We start from the raw sequence: 14,286 nt of genomic DNA on the forward strand, positions 1-14,286 counted from the left end.
AAAACACAACACAAAACCACAAACACACGAAAAAATACAAAACCCCAAAACTTTGAGAGCCCGACACCGCTTTCCCCTCTTCTGCGCGGCTTGCCCGCGCTGCGGGGCGGCGGGGCGGAGGGAGGCGGCGGCGCCGCAGCCCCCTCCCCGCCCCTCCCCGCCCCCGCGGGCGGGCGGTGCGCGGAGCGGGGCGGCGCGGAGCGCGGAGCGCGGAGGGGCCGGCGCGGCGCAGAAGCGGAGCGCAGCGCGGGTCGCGGAACGGGGGGCCGCGGCCGGCGGAAAGGGGCGCGCAGCGTGCGGCGGCTATGCCTTTAACGGCGCGCAGGGCAGGCATGCCGAGCGCGTAGTGCGGGAAAGTCGAGGCGGGGTTAAAGTTCAGCTCATGGAGCGGCTCCGCGCTGGCTGCAGTTTGGCAGAGTTGGAAATGTGAAAGCAAGAAGCAGGCTCGGGGCTCCCCCTCCTCTCCTCTCTCTCTCTCTCTTTTTTTCCCCTCCTCTCTCTCCCTCTCCCTCTCTCTCTCTCCCCCTCTCTCTCTCCCTCTCTCCCCGCACACGCACACCTCCAAACCGCAGCCCCCCGCAGCAGTCATGTATTCTCCGCTCTGTCTCACCCAGGTAAGGGGCTGCCGGGGCGCGATGGGGCCGGCGCTGCGGGGGGGGAGGAGGGTGGGGTGGTCGTTGGCGGTGGGTTGCGCGCCGGGGAAGGGGCACGAATGCAGTTCGCCGAAAACTAACTTTGTTGCCTCTCGCTTGCATCCCACCCCCCCACCCCCCCTTCCCGCACGGCCATTTGTGTCGGCACATGGCTAATGGCGCCTACTTATTAATGGTTTAATTAATAAAGGAGGGGGGTCTAGGGGGGCGCGGTGCTGCGGGACGCCCCGCACGGCCCCGCCGTGCTTGGTCATCCGCGATCGATGCAGCCGCCGCCGCCGCTGCCGCCGCCCCCACCGCGGCCCCGGGGCAACGCTGCGAGCCGCTGCGCCTCCAGCAGCCCCGGGCACGGCCCGGCCCCGCACCGCCGCAGGACATCCCACTCGGGGTTACGCGGGCGGGAGCGCCCCGCTGCCTCCGCGCTTTAATCACCCTCCTCCTTCCTCCTTCTGCCTTCCCTCCTTTCTTGGGGCGCGGATACGGACCCGTCCCCCGCACCTGGGCACGCTCCCGCGGTGCAGACGCCCCTGCTCCGCGTACCTCCGCATCATCGCAGGCCCTCCCAACCGGGCTACCGGACCGAGGAGTGGAGGGGGTCGGGGGAGACACCCGCAAACTTGTCCGCGTGTGTCGTGTGCTGCCCGCTCCCCGCGAATCGGGCCCCCCGCGGTTACTCGGCGCAACTTTTGTGGTCCCCGGTTGCGGCGGGACGGGGCTGCGCGGGGGCGAAGGGGTGGTTTAAGGGGCGGTCGTCCTACGGTGGCCCCCGACTTAAGCGGCCGCGGACCGCTGCCCGCCAACCACCCCCCCCATCACCCCCCCACCACCTCCCCACTCCTTTACCCCGCTCGCTGCTGCAGGACGCTAAATTACACACCTTCAATTAGCAGGATATAATGGTTTAACGAGGAAATGCTTTGTGGTGGACTCAAACCCCAGATTATTTCCTCCTGCAGGAGGTTTTGACTACATTATTCTTAATAATTTAATTTGAATATTTTTTTTCTCCCGGTGAGAAAGCCTCTCCAGGCTCTTTCCGTCGAGAAAAAAAATGCGAGGAAATGCAGAGAGAGGGGAAGCAGCTTTCCCAGGCAGTCTGAAGAGCTGCGAAAGTTTCGGCCCCTTGCCTCATTATGGTCCCCCCTCTGCCTCACGACGTCCTTCCTCATCTTCCCCCCAAATTTCTGTGTGCCTAGTGAGGAGAAGCCAGGCCGGCAGGGCACGAAAACTCCACCGGGTTTAAGAAGCCAAACACTTGATTAAAGGCAAGGAGGGGAAACGGAGAGTGGAGGGAGTTTGCTGAGGACACGGGATGCAACTCCTTGCTCTGGCCTGGCCAAAGTTTGTGCTTTTAATTCAACTCTGCAAAAATACCTGCTTTTTGTCAGCACTGCTTTTGCAGGAGGGCCAGCAATCGGCTCCTGGCAGGGCCAGCACCGCATCGCTTTGCCTCCGCACGTGGAGCTGCTTGGGTTTGGTAGGCCCAGTTGCACGTTAAGAAGAGAAAATAAATCCATGGGCTGGTTGCTCCTTGTCCTGGTGTGTCTTCCCCATCTCTCTCTTTTTTTTTTTCTTCTTTTTTTTTTTTTAATATAAAAAAAGGGAAAAGCCAGACACTGCTTTTCCTCAGTTGTGGAAATCCCACATTCTTGTTGCATGTTTGGAAAAGTAATAGGAGGATTAGAGGCCTCCTGACAAACTCTTCCCTCCGAACCATCAATTAGGGGATTCTGTTATTTTCTGTAAAAAAAGGGGGTGAGTGTTGAGCAATCACAAGCAATTTCCTTTTATTGATACCAGTTTTTGGGATGGAGATTTATTTTTGGGGCCCCCCTTTTTTTCTCTTTTTTTCTTTTTCCTTTTTCTTTTTTTTCTTTTTTTTTTTTTTTTTTGGTGTTAAGTTTTGGTTGCAGATTTAAAGGGAAGCGTTCAGAAGTGGTTCAGAAAAAGAAAACAAACAGAGATCCTGGTTATGAGCGTATGTATCCAAGCACTGAGCTTTGAGCATGAACATTTTTGTATCATCTGTCAGGAAAAAAATCTAAACATTGCTCCATTTGCATATCTGCTGAAGATCTAGGAATGAGTTGAGAGGAGAACCATATGTACATCTTATAGATTTACAAGCAAGTGGACTGTAAGAATATTAAGGGTCCCTGTTATTGGTTTAATTTCAAAAGATCAGCAGAAATACAGTGTTTCGAAAGACTCCTTTGCAGTGTTACATTATTGCGGGTGCCTTTGGGCTGGGTTTGGGGGCTCTTTTGTAGCAGTTGTAATTTTTTTTTACACCTTTCTGAAGAGCAGAGGGGGATTTTAGTGTAAGCCACGTAGAATTGTGCAGCCCAGATTGTAGGTGCTGCTTAGAAACAGGCTGCTCTCATAAAAGCTCTATTCTCAAACTTTGCAGAGAAGTGCAATGAAGAAAAAAACAAACCAACAACTTTTTTTTTCTCACTTTCCCAGCTTTCTGGTGCCTTTTTATTTTTCGGTGACCCATCCAACGCCAAGGGGGGAAATCAGACATCTTTATCAAATACTCTGAAAGTTTCCCTTAAAGCCTACTTGGGGAAAGGCAAAGATCATGTCCTTTCCCACCAGTTACTTAAGATCTTGATATTTTGCATCAAGGCTGCAGACAGGTCTGCACATCTTTTAACACACTTGCAGTAACACATTTGCAGAACTTTTTTTTGGGGGGGGGGGGAGGGGAACTGTAATAATGCTGAAATAAATAATTGCGTTGTGCAGAAACTGCTTACCCTCCACCCCCACTGTGCCCGCTTTCAGCCCAGTTTTGTTTGATCAGTCCAGAACGCTTTTATTTCCACTTTGACTTTGCTAATACCTTGCAGACAAGATTGAAGCGGTGCAATTTTGCAGAGCACTGTGTTTACCAAGACGGTTTGAAAGTTGCTCTGTTTGAGTCATTAGCCTTTTCTCCTCGTACACCATTTTGAAAAGACACATTGGAGTCTTAATAGGGACATGCACACCTCGCACACCGAGCAGCAGTGCCCCGCGTTTACTTCAGCCACAGGCCCTGACTTTACACTCAAAATCACTTCTTAATAGTTTTTATTTTCTCTGTCATCCCTAACTCCCCAGTTCCCCTGCACTCTTTTAAAGTGGGGTTTGTTGGGTTGGATTTTGGGGTTTTTTTTGTGCGCTGTTTTTACCTCCCCTTTCAGGTTCACATCGTAGAAATCTGCTTCAGCGCAGGTTAAAGCGACTCTCTTGGATAGTATCCAACATCGAGCCAAAAAAGTCCCAAGCACATGAGAGCAGGCAGGACAAAGTGCTGCTTAAAGCAGAAAAGTTAAAATATTTCAGGATGTACCAAGACATGTTTAGAAACTGGGAAGGCTGGAAGCTCTCTCCTGGCTCATTGTGGGTCTGTTGAGGCTCTGCTCTGTGTGTACCTTCGCAGATAAACTTCTACTTGACAAAAGGCCTTTTTTCCTTCACTCTCCCTCAGTGAGGAAGGGAAAGGACAGGAGGGATCAGAAGGGAGGGTTTACTATTTTTAATAGCTTGTAGGAACCTATAGGCTTTACTCTTTCATTATTTTTTAGCTATTTTTATCTATCCCCCCCCTCCCCCCATTTCTGGTGGGTGAGAGCAGCTCCATGTGCTGGGATTGTGCCTCCTCTCATTTTTTGAATCTGCCGACTGCAAACTTGCAGCAATCTTTTGCTTTTTCTTTTGTTTTTTTTTTTCTTAAACTTAACTGAAATTTGAAACTCTAATCTTTTCCAGTAGAGGAGTGGGGAAGAAAAAAAGAAAGAAAAAAAAAAGGAATGTGCCAATCATTGGAGTGATTTATTTTATTTTACCTGCTTATATTTTAATAATTATTTGTAGTCCTTGTGATTATGACCACTCTGCTTTGCTGTAATGAAATATATTGTGCTGGTTTTGGGTAGTTTTTAACTGTGTTTAAAATAAAAATAAATGCTGTGGTATTACCTATAGATTTAGGTATTTACAATTCATTTACAACTCACAATAAGTACACTGAACGCTTTTGGGAAGTTAGCAGAAGGTCTTGAATTACAGCAGAGTTTTGCTGATAGATATTCCTACTATTGATTTCTCATTTTTTCATAATTTTTTTGAGAAGAAAATGCAAGTTAAAATCAGGTGTTGAAAGGAAGTAAGATGTCTGTTTTAATAACAATATTTGCACAACCTAAAATGGTTTGGGTAGAAAACGTACTCCATGGGATAATTAAAAAGGACAAAAGAAAAAAAAAAGTTAATCTAAAAAATCCCCCGTGTTGTCTTGCAGGGGTAAGCAGGGGGTGCTTTTATTATGCTGAGGGGAGAAACGCTGCACAAATTGCTTTATATTTTCACTCCTGGAGGGCCCAATCCTGAGGAAAGAAGGAACTCGGCCTCTGGAAGCAGAGACGTCCCCAGCACGTAGAGCTGGATCAGGCCCCCACAGGCTATACACATTTTAATGTGTAGCCTGGAGTTTGGTCATCCATTTATTCATAGAAAAAACAGAAGTGTGGCCTCAGTATATTATAATATGTTTTGTTCTCTAAATGATATATGTAGTACTTTTTGAGGAGATATATTTTTTTTTTAATAAAATAAAAGTGGAGAAGCTCTTTCCTGCCTTTTTAAATTATTTTTTTAATTGTCAGCATAATTTAAATTGTGATAATTTTTGTGCCAATGAAGATGGGTGATCTTTAACTCATCATTGCACAAAGCAAGCATTGTCTCCGGATGGCCAAACTAACTTTCCAAGCAGGGCTTTTCTTTTTAAATGTACGAAAGTATGACACAATGTGTAAAGAAAAGAAAATCAATAATTCTTTCCGTATTTGCACAGGTCATAAAGTTTTCTCTTTCTGCGTTACCCAATTTTTCCTGTTTCTTTTTATTTTTGCAGAAAGACTCAGAGCTTTGCTTGAATATCGCATCTTTTTTTTTTCTTTTGGCTAAACATAAACAAAACTTTTTCAAAAAATAAAAATCTGACACTTGCTTTTCTAGGATTTTTGTGTTAGTAGTTGTGCGTGCGGGAGAAATCGTCAGTGTGACTTTCTCCTCTCTTCACTGTTTAGGAAATGGAGAGAAAACCACCCTTCATTGTATTTGTGTATGCAGCTATATTGGCATTTTACTATACTGCCTGCTGCTGTTTCCCAATATATCTTAGGGAAAGTTTTACTATACTTTAGACTTCCCCATACAAACATTGATTGGCATCCAAATGTTTAGGATTTGCCAAATTGGCGGGCATACACAGGCTACACTGCAAGTAGCAGGGTCAGGGAGAGAGCAGAGGGAGATATGCACTCTGCAAGTGGACTTGCAGAGGGGTTTTTACCTTTTAACTTGTTCTACCTGTTTTTTTTTTTTTTTCAAAGAGATTTGGGATAGGGGAAAGGGCCCCTTCATCACACCGCCTTCTCCTGGGTGCTTGTCTGAAATCAGACCCTGCTTTTGGACAGCCGGAGCAGAGGGTTTGGGTTGGTGCAAAGTGAAGCAGGGATGTGTCGGTGGTGGGGTTGGGGTCCGTTGGTGAGGTGTACGGATCCTGAGGCCCGTAAAACACATAAGTACCTTCCTAATTCTCACTGTCCTAGTAAACCCAAGAGCCTCGTGCAACCCCTGTTTCTGGAGGCTTTTTTGTTGATGGTTTCAGTGACACCAACTCTTCTCTGTAACTTTTTCAGGATGAATTTCATCCCTTCATTGAAGCACTTCTGCCTCACGTCCGAGCATTTGCATACACATGGTTCAACCTGCAAGCCCGAAAAAGAAAATACTTCAAAAAACATGAAAAACGCATGTCAAAAGAGGAAGAGAGAGCCGTGAAGGACGAACTGCTAAGTGAAAAACCCGAGGTAAAGCAAAAATGGGCATCCAGACTTCTGGCAAAGCTCCGGAAAGATATCAGGCCTGAATTTCGGGAGGATTTTGTTCTCACAGTCACAGGAAAAAAGCCTCCGTGTTGCGTTCTTTCCAATCCAGACCAGAAGGGCAAGATGAGAAGAATTGACTGCCTTCGCCAGGCAGATAAGGTCTGGAGGTTGGACCTTGTTATGGTGATTTTATTTAAAGGTATTCCGCTTGAAAGTACTGATGGCGAGCGCCTTGTAAAGTCCCCACAGTGCTCTAACCCCGGGCTGTGCGTACAGCCCCACCATATAGGAGTTTCTGTTAAGGAACTCGATTTATATTTGGCATACTTTGTGCACGCAGCAGGTAAGTGCCTTTCTATACCACCTTCTCCAACTTTTCAGTTTCTCTCTGTGCTGGGTGCCGTGCCTTGATGGCAGCGGCTGCATGAGCTGGGGAGGGAGCTAGGGGTGTGGGTTATCGCCCTCCTGGGGCGGTGAGGAGACTGCCAAAATTTTCCACTTTTTTCCTTTTTTCTTTTTTTTTTTTTCTTATTCTTTTTTTATTGTGGGCTTTTAAGGTGCAGCCGTGTAGAAGCAGCTCTTGTTTTCCTGGGATTAATGGTGTTTCGGACACCATTCACAGGTGTTATCTTAAATGTTGTCCTAGGAGGGATCACAGCAGACGTTGCTTCCTTTTTCCTGATTTTGGGGAAAGCAGATTTTAATTATATATTTTATTATTATTTTCCTTTAATAAAGTTTGTATATGCTATGCACGAAGTAGTCTGGGAGGGCTTGGGGTGCCTGAGGCCAGTGGGTTAGGAGTAGCAGGTATCCTCACCCCATAGGGATGTGAAAATCCTGAAGGATCAGGCTCTGATAGGAAGGAGAAGACAGCCTCTCAATTGCAAACCTAGTCATCAGGTCTGAGTAACCATGAAACAACCCCTCAGGTAATCCTATAGGGGAAAAAAGGCATTTAACCCTGACTTGAAATATCACAGTTTATACAGTTAGAAGCTGAGCAGGTCATGAAACAAATTTCTTGACTCATAATATTGTGCAAACTGGGGGGAGCAGAAATGTTTTTGCCTGTGATGAAAACCTTGGGATCTCTGACTCCAGCCCAAAATACACCCTGCCCATAGAGTGACTCAGTGTGCTCAGAGGATGTGTACTATGGTGACCGGATAAAATAATATACTATTGTAGTTCTCCTGAGTGATTATATTGCAGAAAAATGTGCGTGTGTGAACTACTAGGCCCTGTTTTTCACGTATGGTATGCGTAGGTCCCCCTGGGCTTCAGCCTGACTCAAGTCGGTGGGCTGGAAAAAGAAAAGAGCAGAGACAGGAATCATGGTAGTAGAAATAACTTCTATATAAATATATATTGACAAGAAGGCTGAGCAAATTACAACGCTGGCAGCTTGCACTTCCAATGCCACCTGGCAAGACCCTCCACCCACCCTATGGAGGGTCTTGCAGAAAGTTTTGGCTACCTCAAAGTTTCTCTCTGCTGGGTCCTTGCAGTGGTTGTTGTGAGAGACAGCATCACTGCTGTGATTTTTACGGTACAATCCCTGTTCGGAAATAACTTTCGAGTATCCTCATGGTATTTCCTACAGATAAGCTGCAAAATTTACTTTGCACTTTGGTGCAGTGTGATAAATCATATTGCACGTTTATGGCAAAGGGGAGCTAGGCAAATACTGTGGAAAATTATTTGTTTGCTCTGCGATTTATGACAGGGCACAGTGAAGGAAGGATTACCAATTAACAGCTAACCAAAGGGAGGTTGGGGCTGGGGCGTTGCAAATCACCTCTCATTCATCACTGGTCCTGAGGAGAACAGGGACTCACATCCTTCTTTGTCTGCCTCAGTTTCCTCTTCTTCACATTGGAACAGGGTAATGCGCTCTCAAGTGTTTTGATATCCCTGTCTGAAAGCTGCCTTTTACTGCTCTAAGATGTGCAGGTTTTTATAATTTAGGTGTATATGTAGTGTGGTGCCAGTAAATACTGCTCTGTATTGTGTTTCCTAAGTGAATATCAGCCTTCTGCAGAGTGCAAAATTTGTTAATAGAAAACAATAGTCTTGGTTTAGTCTGTGTGTAAGATCACAAAAAATGTAGGACAGGAAGAAAAGGACCAGACCCAGAGGTGTAAGTACTCTGGGAAGCTTTAAAGGGATCCTCTCCTTGTTGTAATCACCAGGTAATAGATGTTATAAAAGTTCACTATTGTGACTGGGGATATACCATCTTATCAGCACGCTGTTGGCAAACAGTAGCCTTGATAGTAGCGAACTCTTATTTATTTCTACCTTCATCATCAACATGCAGCAACTGCACTAACAGTCCATTGGACTAGACTTTTGCTGCGGAAGCTCAGTACAAGGCTGGGGTGCCTGTATTTTTGGGGTTAGATCTGGGGTTTTATGTAAGCAGTAGCGCACCAGTGCAGACCGCACTGCTTCGCGTGTTCGGCCGTTGTTTGCTGATTGCACGCATCGCATTGTGCTCTTAATGCAGTAGCATGTGCTGGCACATTCCCTGCTAAACCTCACCAGGGAGGGGGACAAAATCATTTTGAGGTGGCACAGCGCAGTTGCCGACTATATCGCCTCGCAGAGGTGTACCAAAAACCTTGTATACAGGCTACCTTTTCCTATTCCCCCTTTTTTCCCTTCTTTTCCCCCCTCCGATGTATCCCAGCAGTCTTTGTTACACCTGAACATTGGCCAAGTTGACAGCCATTGGTTCCCGCAGACCCGCAGTAATGGCAGCTTGTGCCGGGTGCGCAACAGGAAAATTACAAAAGGGAAAAAAACAATATTAAGGGTCCTTTGTCTCAAACTACATCAGACTGCACTCCCCAAATGTATGGACCACTTACTTATAAAGGAGGAAGCCACCAATGTAAATATTAGGTAGGCTGGTCAACTTACATACAGCGGATTTGACAAGCATCTGCTATAGTACAGAAGATTTGTAAACACTAAACAATGTTTTTACCTCCTTAAAAGTTTTGAGAAGTTGCCAGTATTGGCAGGAGGCACAGACTCCGAAACGTGCTCGAAGATACGTGCCAAAACCATTGTGACCTTTTCACCCATAGTGCTTGCTTCTCTTTTTCTTGGGGTTTTTTCCCACTCTTTGTCATCTCTTTATTTTTGTTGGGTTTTTTTGGAGAGGGAGAGTATTCTCTTCCAAGTTGCCCTTATTCGAGATGACTTCAGCAGTGAGATGTCCCTTTCCTTCTAAACATGTACAGTAATTATTGCTTTGAATCCACTCTTTTTCTTCAGTAGGCACTGTCGTCTGTAGAGGAACACATGTGCACAAATTTAAATAGTGCTACTTACAAAGCTACTGAAATCAATTATTCTCTTTAAGAACCGTCTAGAAAGAGAAAACAAAAATATGCAAATAGGCAAAGTATGTGTCATTTTTGTTTAAAAAATAATAATAATTTTAAAAAATAAATAAAGGAAAGGAAGATTGGTGTTTTGAGAATTAGAGGTTGAACCAAAAAAAATATTGAAGTCTAGAGTATTGCTCTCAGTTTGCAGTTTCTAATCAGCTTAATTAAAAGCAGGCAGCATTTTCACACCCTGAGCTTGGGTTCGCTTTTTAGTTTTCACTTATTCTGAGCTTGTATCAAATGGCAAGTTGGAAACCATTGTGGCAAACCGTTTTCTTTGTGGGAGTCGAACAGTAAAGCTAATTTATGACCAGTCCTTTACCAGATGATCTGTATCAGAATCTACAATATACTAGGCACGTGGCAAGGTCACAATTTAAGTTGTTAAGGTCACAACCTTAGCCACCAGGCATTTGACCTTTTAGATAAAGTTAACCTTTGTTCATTAGTAGGCACTCAACCGAGAACTTTCTGGAGTTTTTTACTGCTTTGGAGTTCCTTCTGCTAATGTGATCAGATTGGAGAACAGATTCGCAATGGAAGTAGTTAAATTTTGTGAGAGGTCACAGTTTTTCGAGACTTCTCCAGTGGGAGAAGCTGGATAGCAGACCAGGAGGCGATGCTGCAATGCCTGATTTGGTTTTTTGAACAGCCATCATTATGTGCCCCGGGCAAGAATTAAGCTGGGGAGGTATTTGTGACAGAGAAAATCTTCTAATCTTTCAGAAGGACATTAAAAAAATCCCAAATTTAAGAAAAATGTAGGGAGAGGGTTTTATTTACTCAAGAGGTTTTGTTTGTTTGTTTGCGTTTAGAGTAGAAGTCAGTGAAGATGCAAGAATTCAGCCTCATTTCTGCAACTGTGAAAAGTTACTTAGCCTCTAAATATGCTCTGTGGCTAATTGCCTGGGTAGTAGTATCTAGCACATGACCTTGAACTTCTAAGCAGAGCAATTTTAAGTTCTCATCAGTGGATTTCAAACATTTCTACTTGAGGCACCGCAAAGAGGCATCGATGGGAATAACCCAAAGATTGGTTAATGCAGAAAACGACCACAGAAAGCCAAAACACCCATGGAGGTATGGGGGGGTATCAGAAAGGTACATCAGGCTGTGCGCCCGTAATCTTTTAGTACAGTTGGTATTGATTGTTGCTGCATTAATCCTGTTAATAGCCGCAGCCAGTTCAGCGTGTTGCAGGGATGTGAGAGGTGTCCTGACATCACCAAAAGAGCTATCACAGTGTCTTCAACTCCTCAGCCCTGCTTTGCAAAAGTGGAGCGTTTGATGGTGGAAGCTATTGGAGGCTCTTATAGAAACACACACCATATTGTTTACTTAATTATGCCGTAGCAAAGGCTCATTTTTAATTATTTAGCTGACTTTCTCGCTTTGTTGTGATCCCACATTTATTATTTAATTTGAAAATCAAAAGGGCCTCACCTCACTGATAGTTTTTTTGATGCGTTTCACTTTTGTTTTGGCTACGTTATTGTCATTCCATCGTACAGTAATCCAGATAGCCGTGATATGCAGATTGGCCAGATGGTCATGTTAACAGATTGAGAACCCACTTCCCACTGCTAAAGAGCAGGTGTAAGATCAGTGGGCTTTTTTTTTTTCTTTTTTTCCCCCCTCTTCTTTTCTCCCAAGTTTCAAACAAAATGCTCTTTAGACAGCTCATAATGGTAGTTAAGAACCACAATTCAAACAGTGTTTGTTTTGTGGCGATAATATGTAATCTGTATGTCGATTTTACATGCATCTAAAGACTTTTAAAGCATCTGTGACATTCCCTTCATATATAACGATTTTGAAAACCTACAGCCAGTGGTTGGTCCAGCGTATGCCCAAAATGGTCCTTAAAGTTTTGCTTGCAATGATAACAGTCCCTACACACGGACAGATTACTTCTGCTAAAAAATGCTCAGCCAGCTTTGCAGAAGGTGTTTCACACTCTCTCCCCATACAAGGCTCCCTGCTCAGTTCAGTGTTCAGCTGAAATTTAGTGTTTGGGGGTTCAGAAAGGTGTTTTTTTCTCCACTAAATTTTGCCACAGTGAGACATCTGTAGTTTTGAAGAAAAAAGTGAAATGAAGATGTCTCTCAGTATTTCTGCCCTCAAGGAGTACCAGGAGAAGGCAGATTTTGCATTGCTTTAGCCTTATAAAAAAGTCTATAAAAAGTCAGGGGTGGGAGCTTGGGTCTATATCCTAGTCAGGAGAGGTGGAGAGATGACAGCTACAAGCTCTTTGACACCCCAGATTTCATGCACCCACGCATCACGGGCGTGCATGAAACCTGGGGATCTACACACCCCGCATGGCTCAGGAAGATATCTCCATCTCTCAGTGCTCTCCACTTTGGGGAGCAGGATCATCCACTTTCTGCAGCCATGAGCAGGGCAGTAGCTGACAGAAACAGGATTTGGGTGGGACAACTGCTCTCCCAGTGTGGTGGTAACTGAGCTGGTGAGTATCCGTGATAATTCAGATACTAACTGGTGTGGCACTCAGGATGGTCTGCTCTATTATGAACCCCTGGCAGGAGTTCAGTTATGTGGTTTAGCTTTCCCCTTTCTCCAACAACAACAACAACAGTGACAATAAATATACATGGGTTAAAGACATACTTCGTATGCCCAGGATGTTTTCCAGGTGATGGGCTCGGCCTGTATAAGGGCTGTTATTCCATACCTTCCTGCCCTGGCAGGCTTCGAGGTGCAGAAGCAGGAGAAGCCTTTGAATGGTAAGAAAGTTGCCCAACACTGCTGGCTGGTCTACAAGTGACTACACTTCTATATTTCCCTTTTTTTCCACCCAATGATGAATAGCATTAATTTAGATCTATTTAAGGCGAGTGTGGGAGAAACCACAATCTTTGTTGTGGTCACTGCTGTACACAGCGGGGCTGAGTGTTTCTCTTGGTTGAGGCCTCAAAGCTGAATCTGGAGAACCCAAAACATCGTGTCAGCTTTTCAAACCCTTCAAAGAGACAGTGGAATCCTAATTGTTCATAAAACCCGCTATTTATTATTACAATTATGTATTTGCTTCCCGTTCAGATGTAAAGGAAAGGGCATCCCTTGCTTTCTGTGTCTTGAGCTTCTTCACAGCTCCTCCTCCTCCCCTCCATGCTTTGGGTTCAGGCACTGGCCAAGGCTTTCACAGCCAGCAAACAAACCCCAGCCTGCTGCTCTGTAAACCCTCAACTTCTCCCCAAAAGCCTGTGCTTTGACACATGTCCCAAAGGTGGACCTTCCAGGGCTTCGGGACTGCTCTTGGTGATATTGCTTTTGGGGCATCCATGTTGGAAACCACAGGTCCGACTCTGTCCCCGATCCCTTCTGTGCAGGCAAGGGCTGGAGCTGCTGATTAAATTACAGGCTGTAAATTCAGGGCAAATTATTTTAGCCTCCTAACAGCAGCCAACCCTGAAGGTTTCCTTATGACAGTGAGGGTTGGTTGTGGGCTAAAATGCATTTAAATCTCTTTTTTATTCCTTTCATGTGATGCTCTTCATTTATTTCATCTTTGGGTATTGTTAATTATTACCTGCATTATGGTAGCCACCAAAAAATCCCACCTGGGATCAGCGTGTGGGTCATGGTGCTTGTCATGTGTGGGATAATTTTATCCCAGCAAGTTCTTTGGGGGTAATTTGTGCCTGATTGCAAGGACAGTGCCCTGGCTGATCCCCTCACTAATTAATTTTGAGGAGATAACAGCAGTTATGTATTTTTCGAATGTGTTTCTAGCTAGCATGGGTCTGTGTCCCCACCCAGCAATGGATGTGGGCGCTTGAGCTCAGCCTTTCATGTGGCATCATTGCAGCTTGGCGTGAAGGAGGAGGACATGGCCCCTGTAGAGCGTGTGGGTTTGGGCTGGATTTGTAGCTGCTGTCTGTAAAATAGACCAGGGCCCTCCATTTTGTGTGCCAGACACTCATGCGTGAGTGCAAAATGGAGAGCTGCACAGTTGAGTGCTGGCTGTGGTGAAGTGTGCAGACATACATTGCCCACAGTCCTTGCACCTTTGTGGTGCACACAGATCCAGGCCAAGGCCCAGGAGCAGGTATCCTGAGCCTATACATCCATAGATTCCTCCAATGAGGGTCTCAATCTCTTCTCCAGGTCCCTAATATCCACTCTTCTGATCCGAGTGCTATCCCAGTGTGGCATCCAGCCGCCACGCTGGCTCTTTGGGCTGGTGCAAAGAGCCCAGGAAGTTGTTTCTCCTTCCATGCGTGCTTTGGTACACATCAGTGCCATTAGATTAGCAAGATAAAATCAAGACGGGTTTAATGACATGCCATTCTGAAAGTTTCCTGGACTTAATTGTTCATA

At 45.5% G+C, this 14,286-nt stretch overlaps 1 protein-coding gene across 5 annotated transcripts in view; it reads left to right on the forward strand.

The window, feature by feature from the left end:
• The first annotated feature begins 425 nt into the window (after positions 1-425).
• The window catches only part of NFIA (nuclear factor I A), a 246,013-nt gene continuing 232,152 nt past the window's right edge, over positions 426-14,286 (forward strand). For all 5 annotated transcript variants that reach the window (XM_054384297.1, XM_054384299.1, XM_054384295.1 and 2 more), the window contains exons 1-2: positions 426-614; positions 6,350-6,881. In XM_054384297.1, the coding sequence (XP_054240272.1) occupies positions 588-614; positions 6,350-6,881 (559 nt within the window). In that variant the 5' untranslated portion in view covers positions 426-587. The remainder of the gene's footprint in view (positions 615-6,349; positions 6,882-14,286) is intronic.

This window comes from Indicator indicator, chromosome 10 (assembly GCF_027791375.1).
Source record: "Indicator indicator isolate 239-I01 chromosome 10, UM_Iind_1.1, whole genome shotgun sequence".
Taxonomy (NCBI): Eukaryota; Metazoa; Chordata; class Aves; order Piciformes; family Indicatoridae; genus Indicator; species Indicator indicator.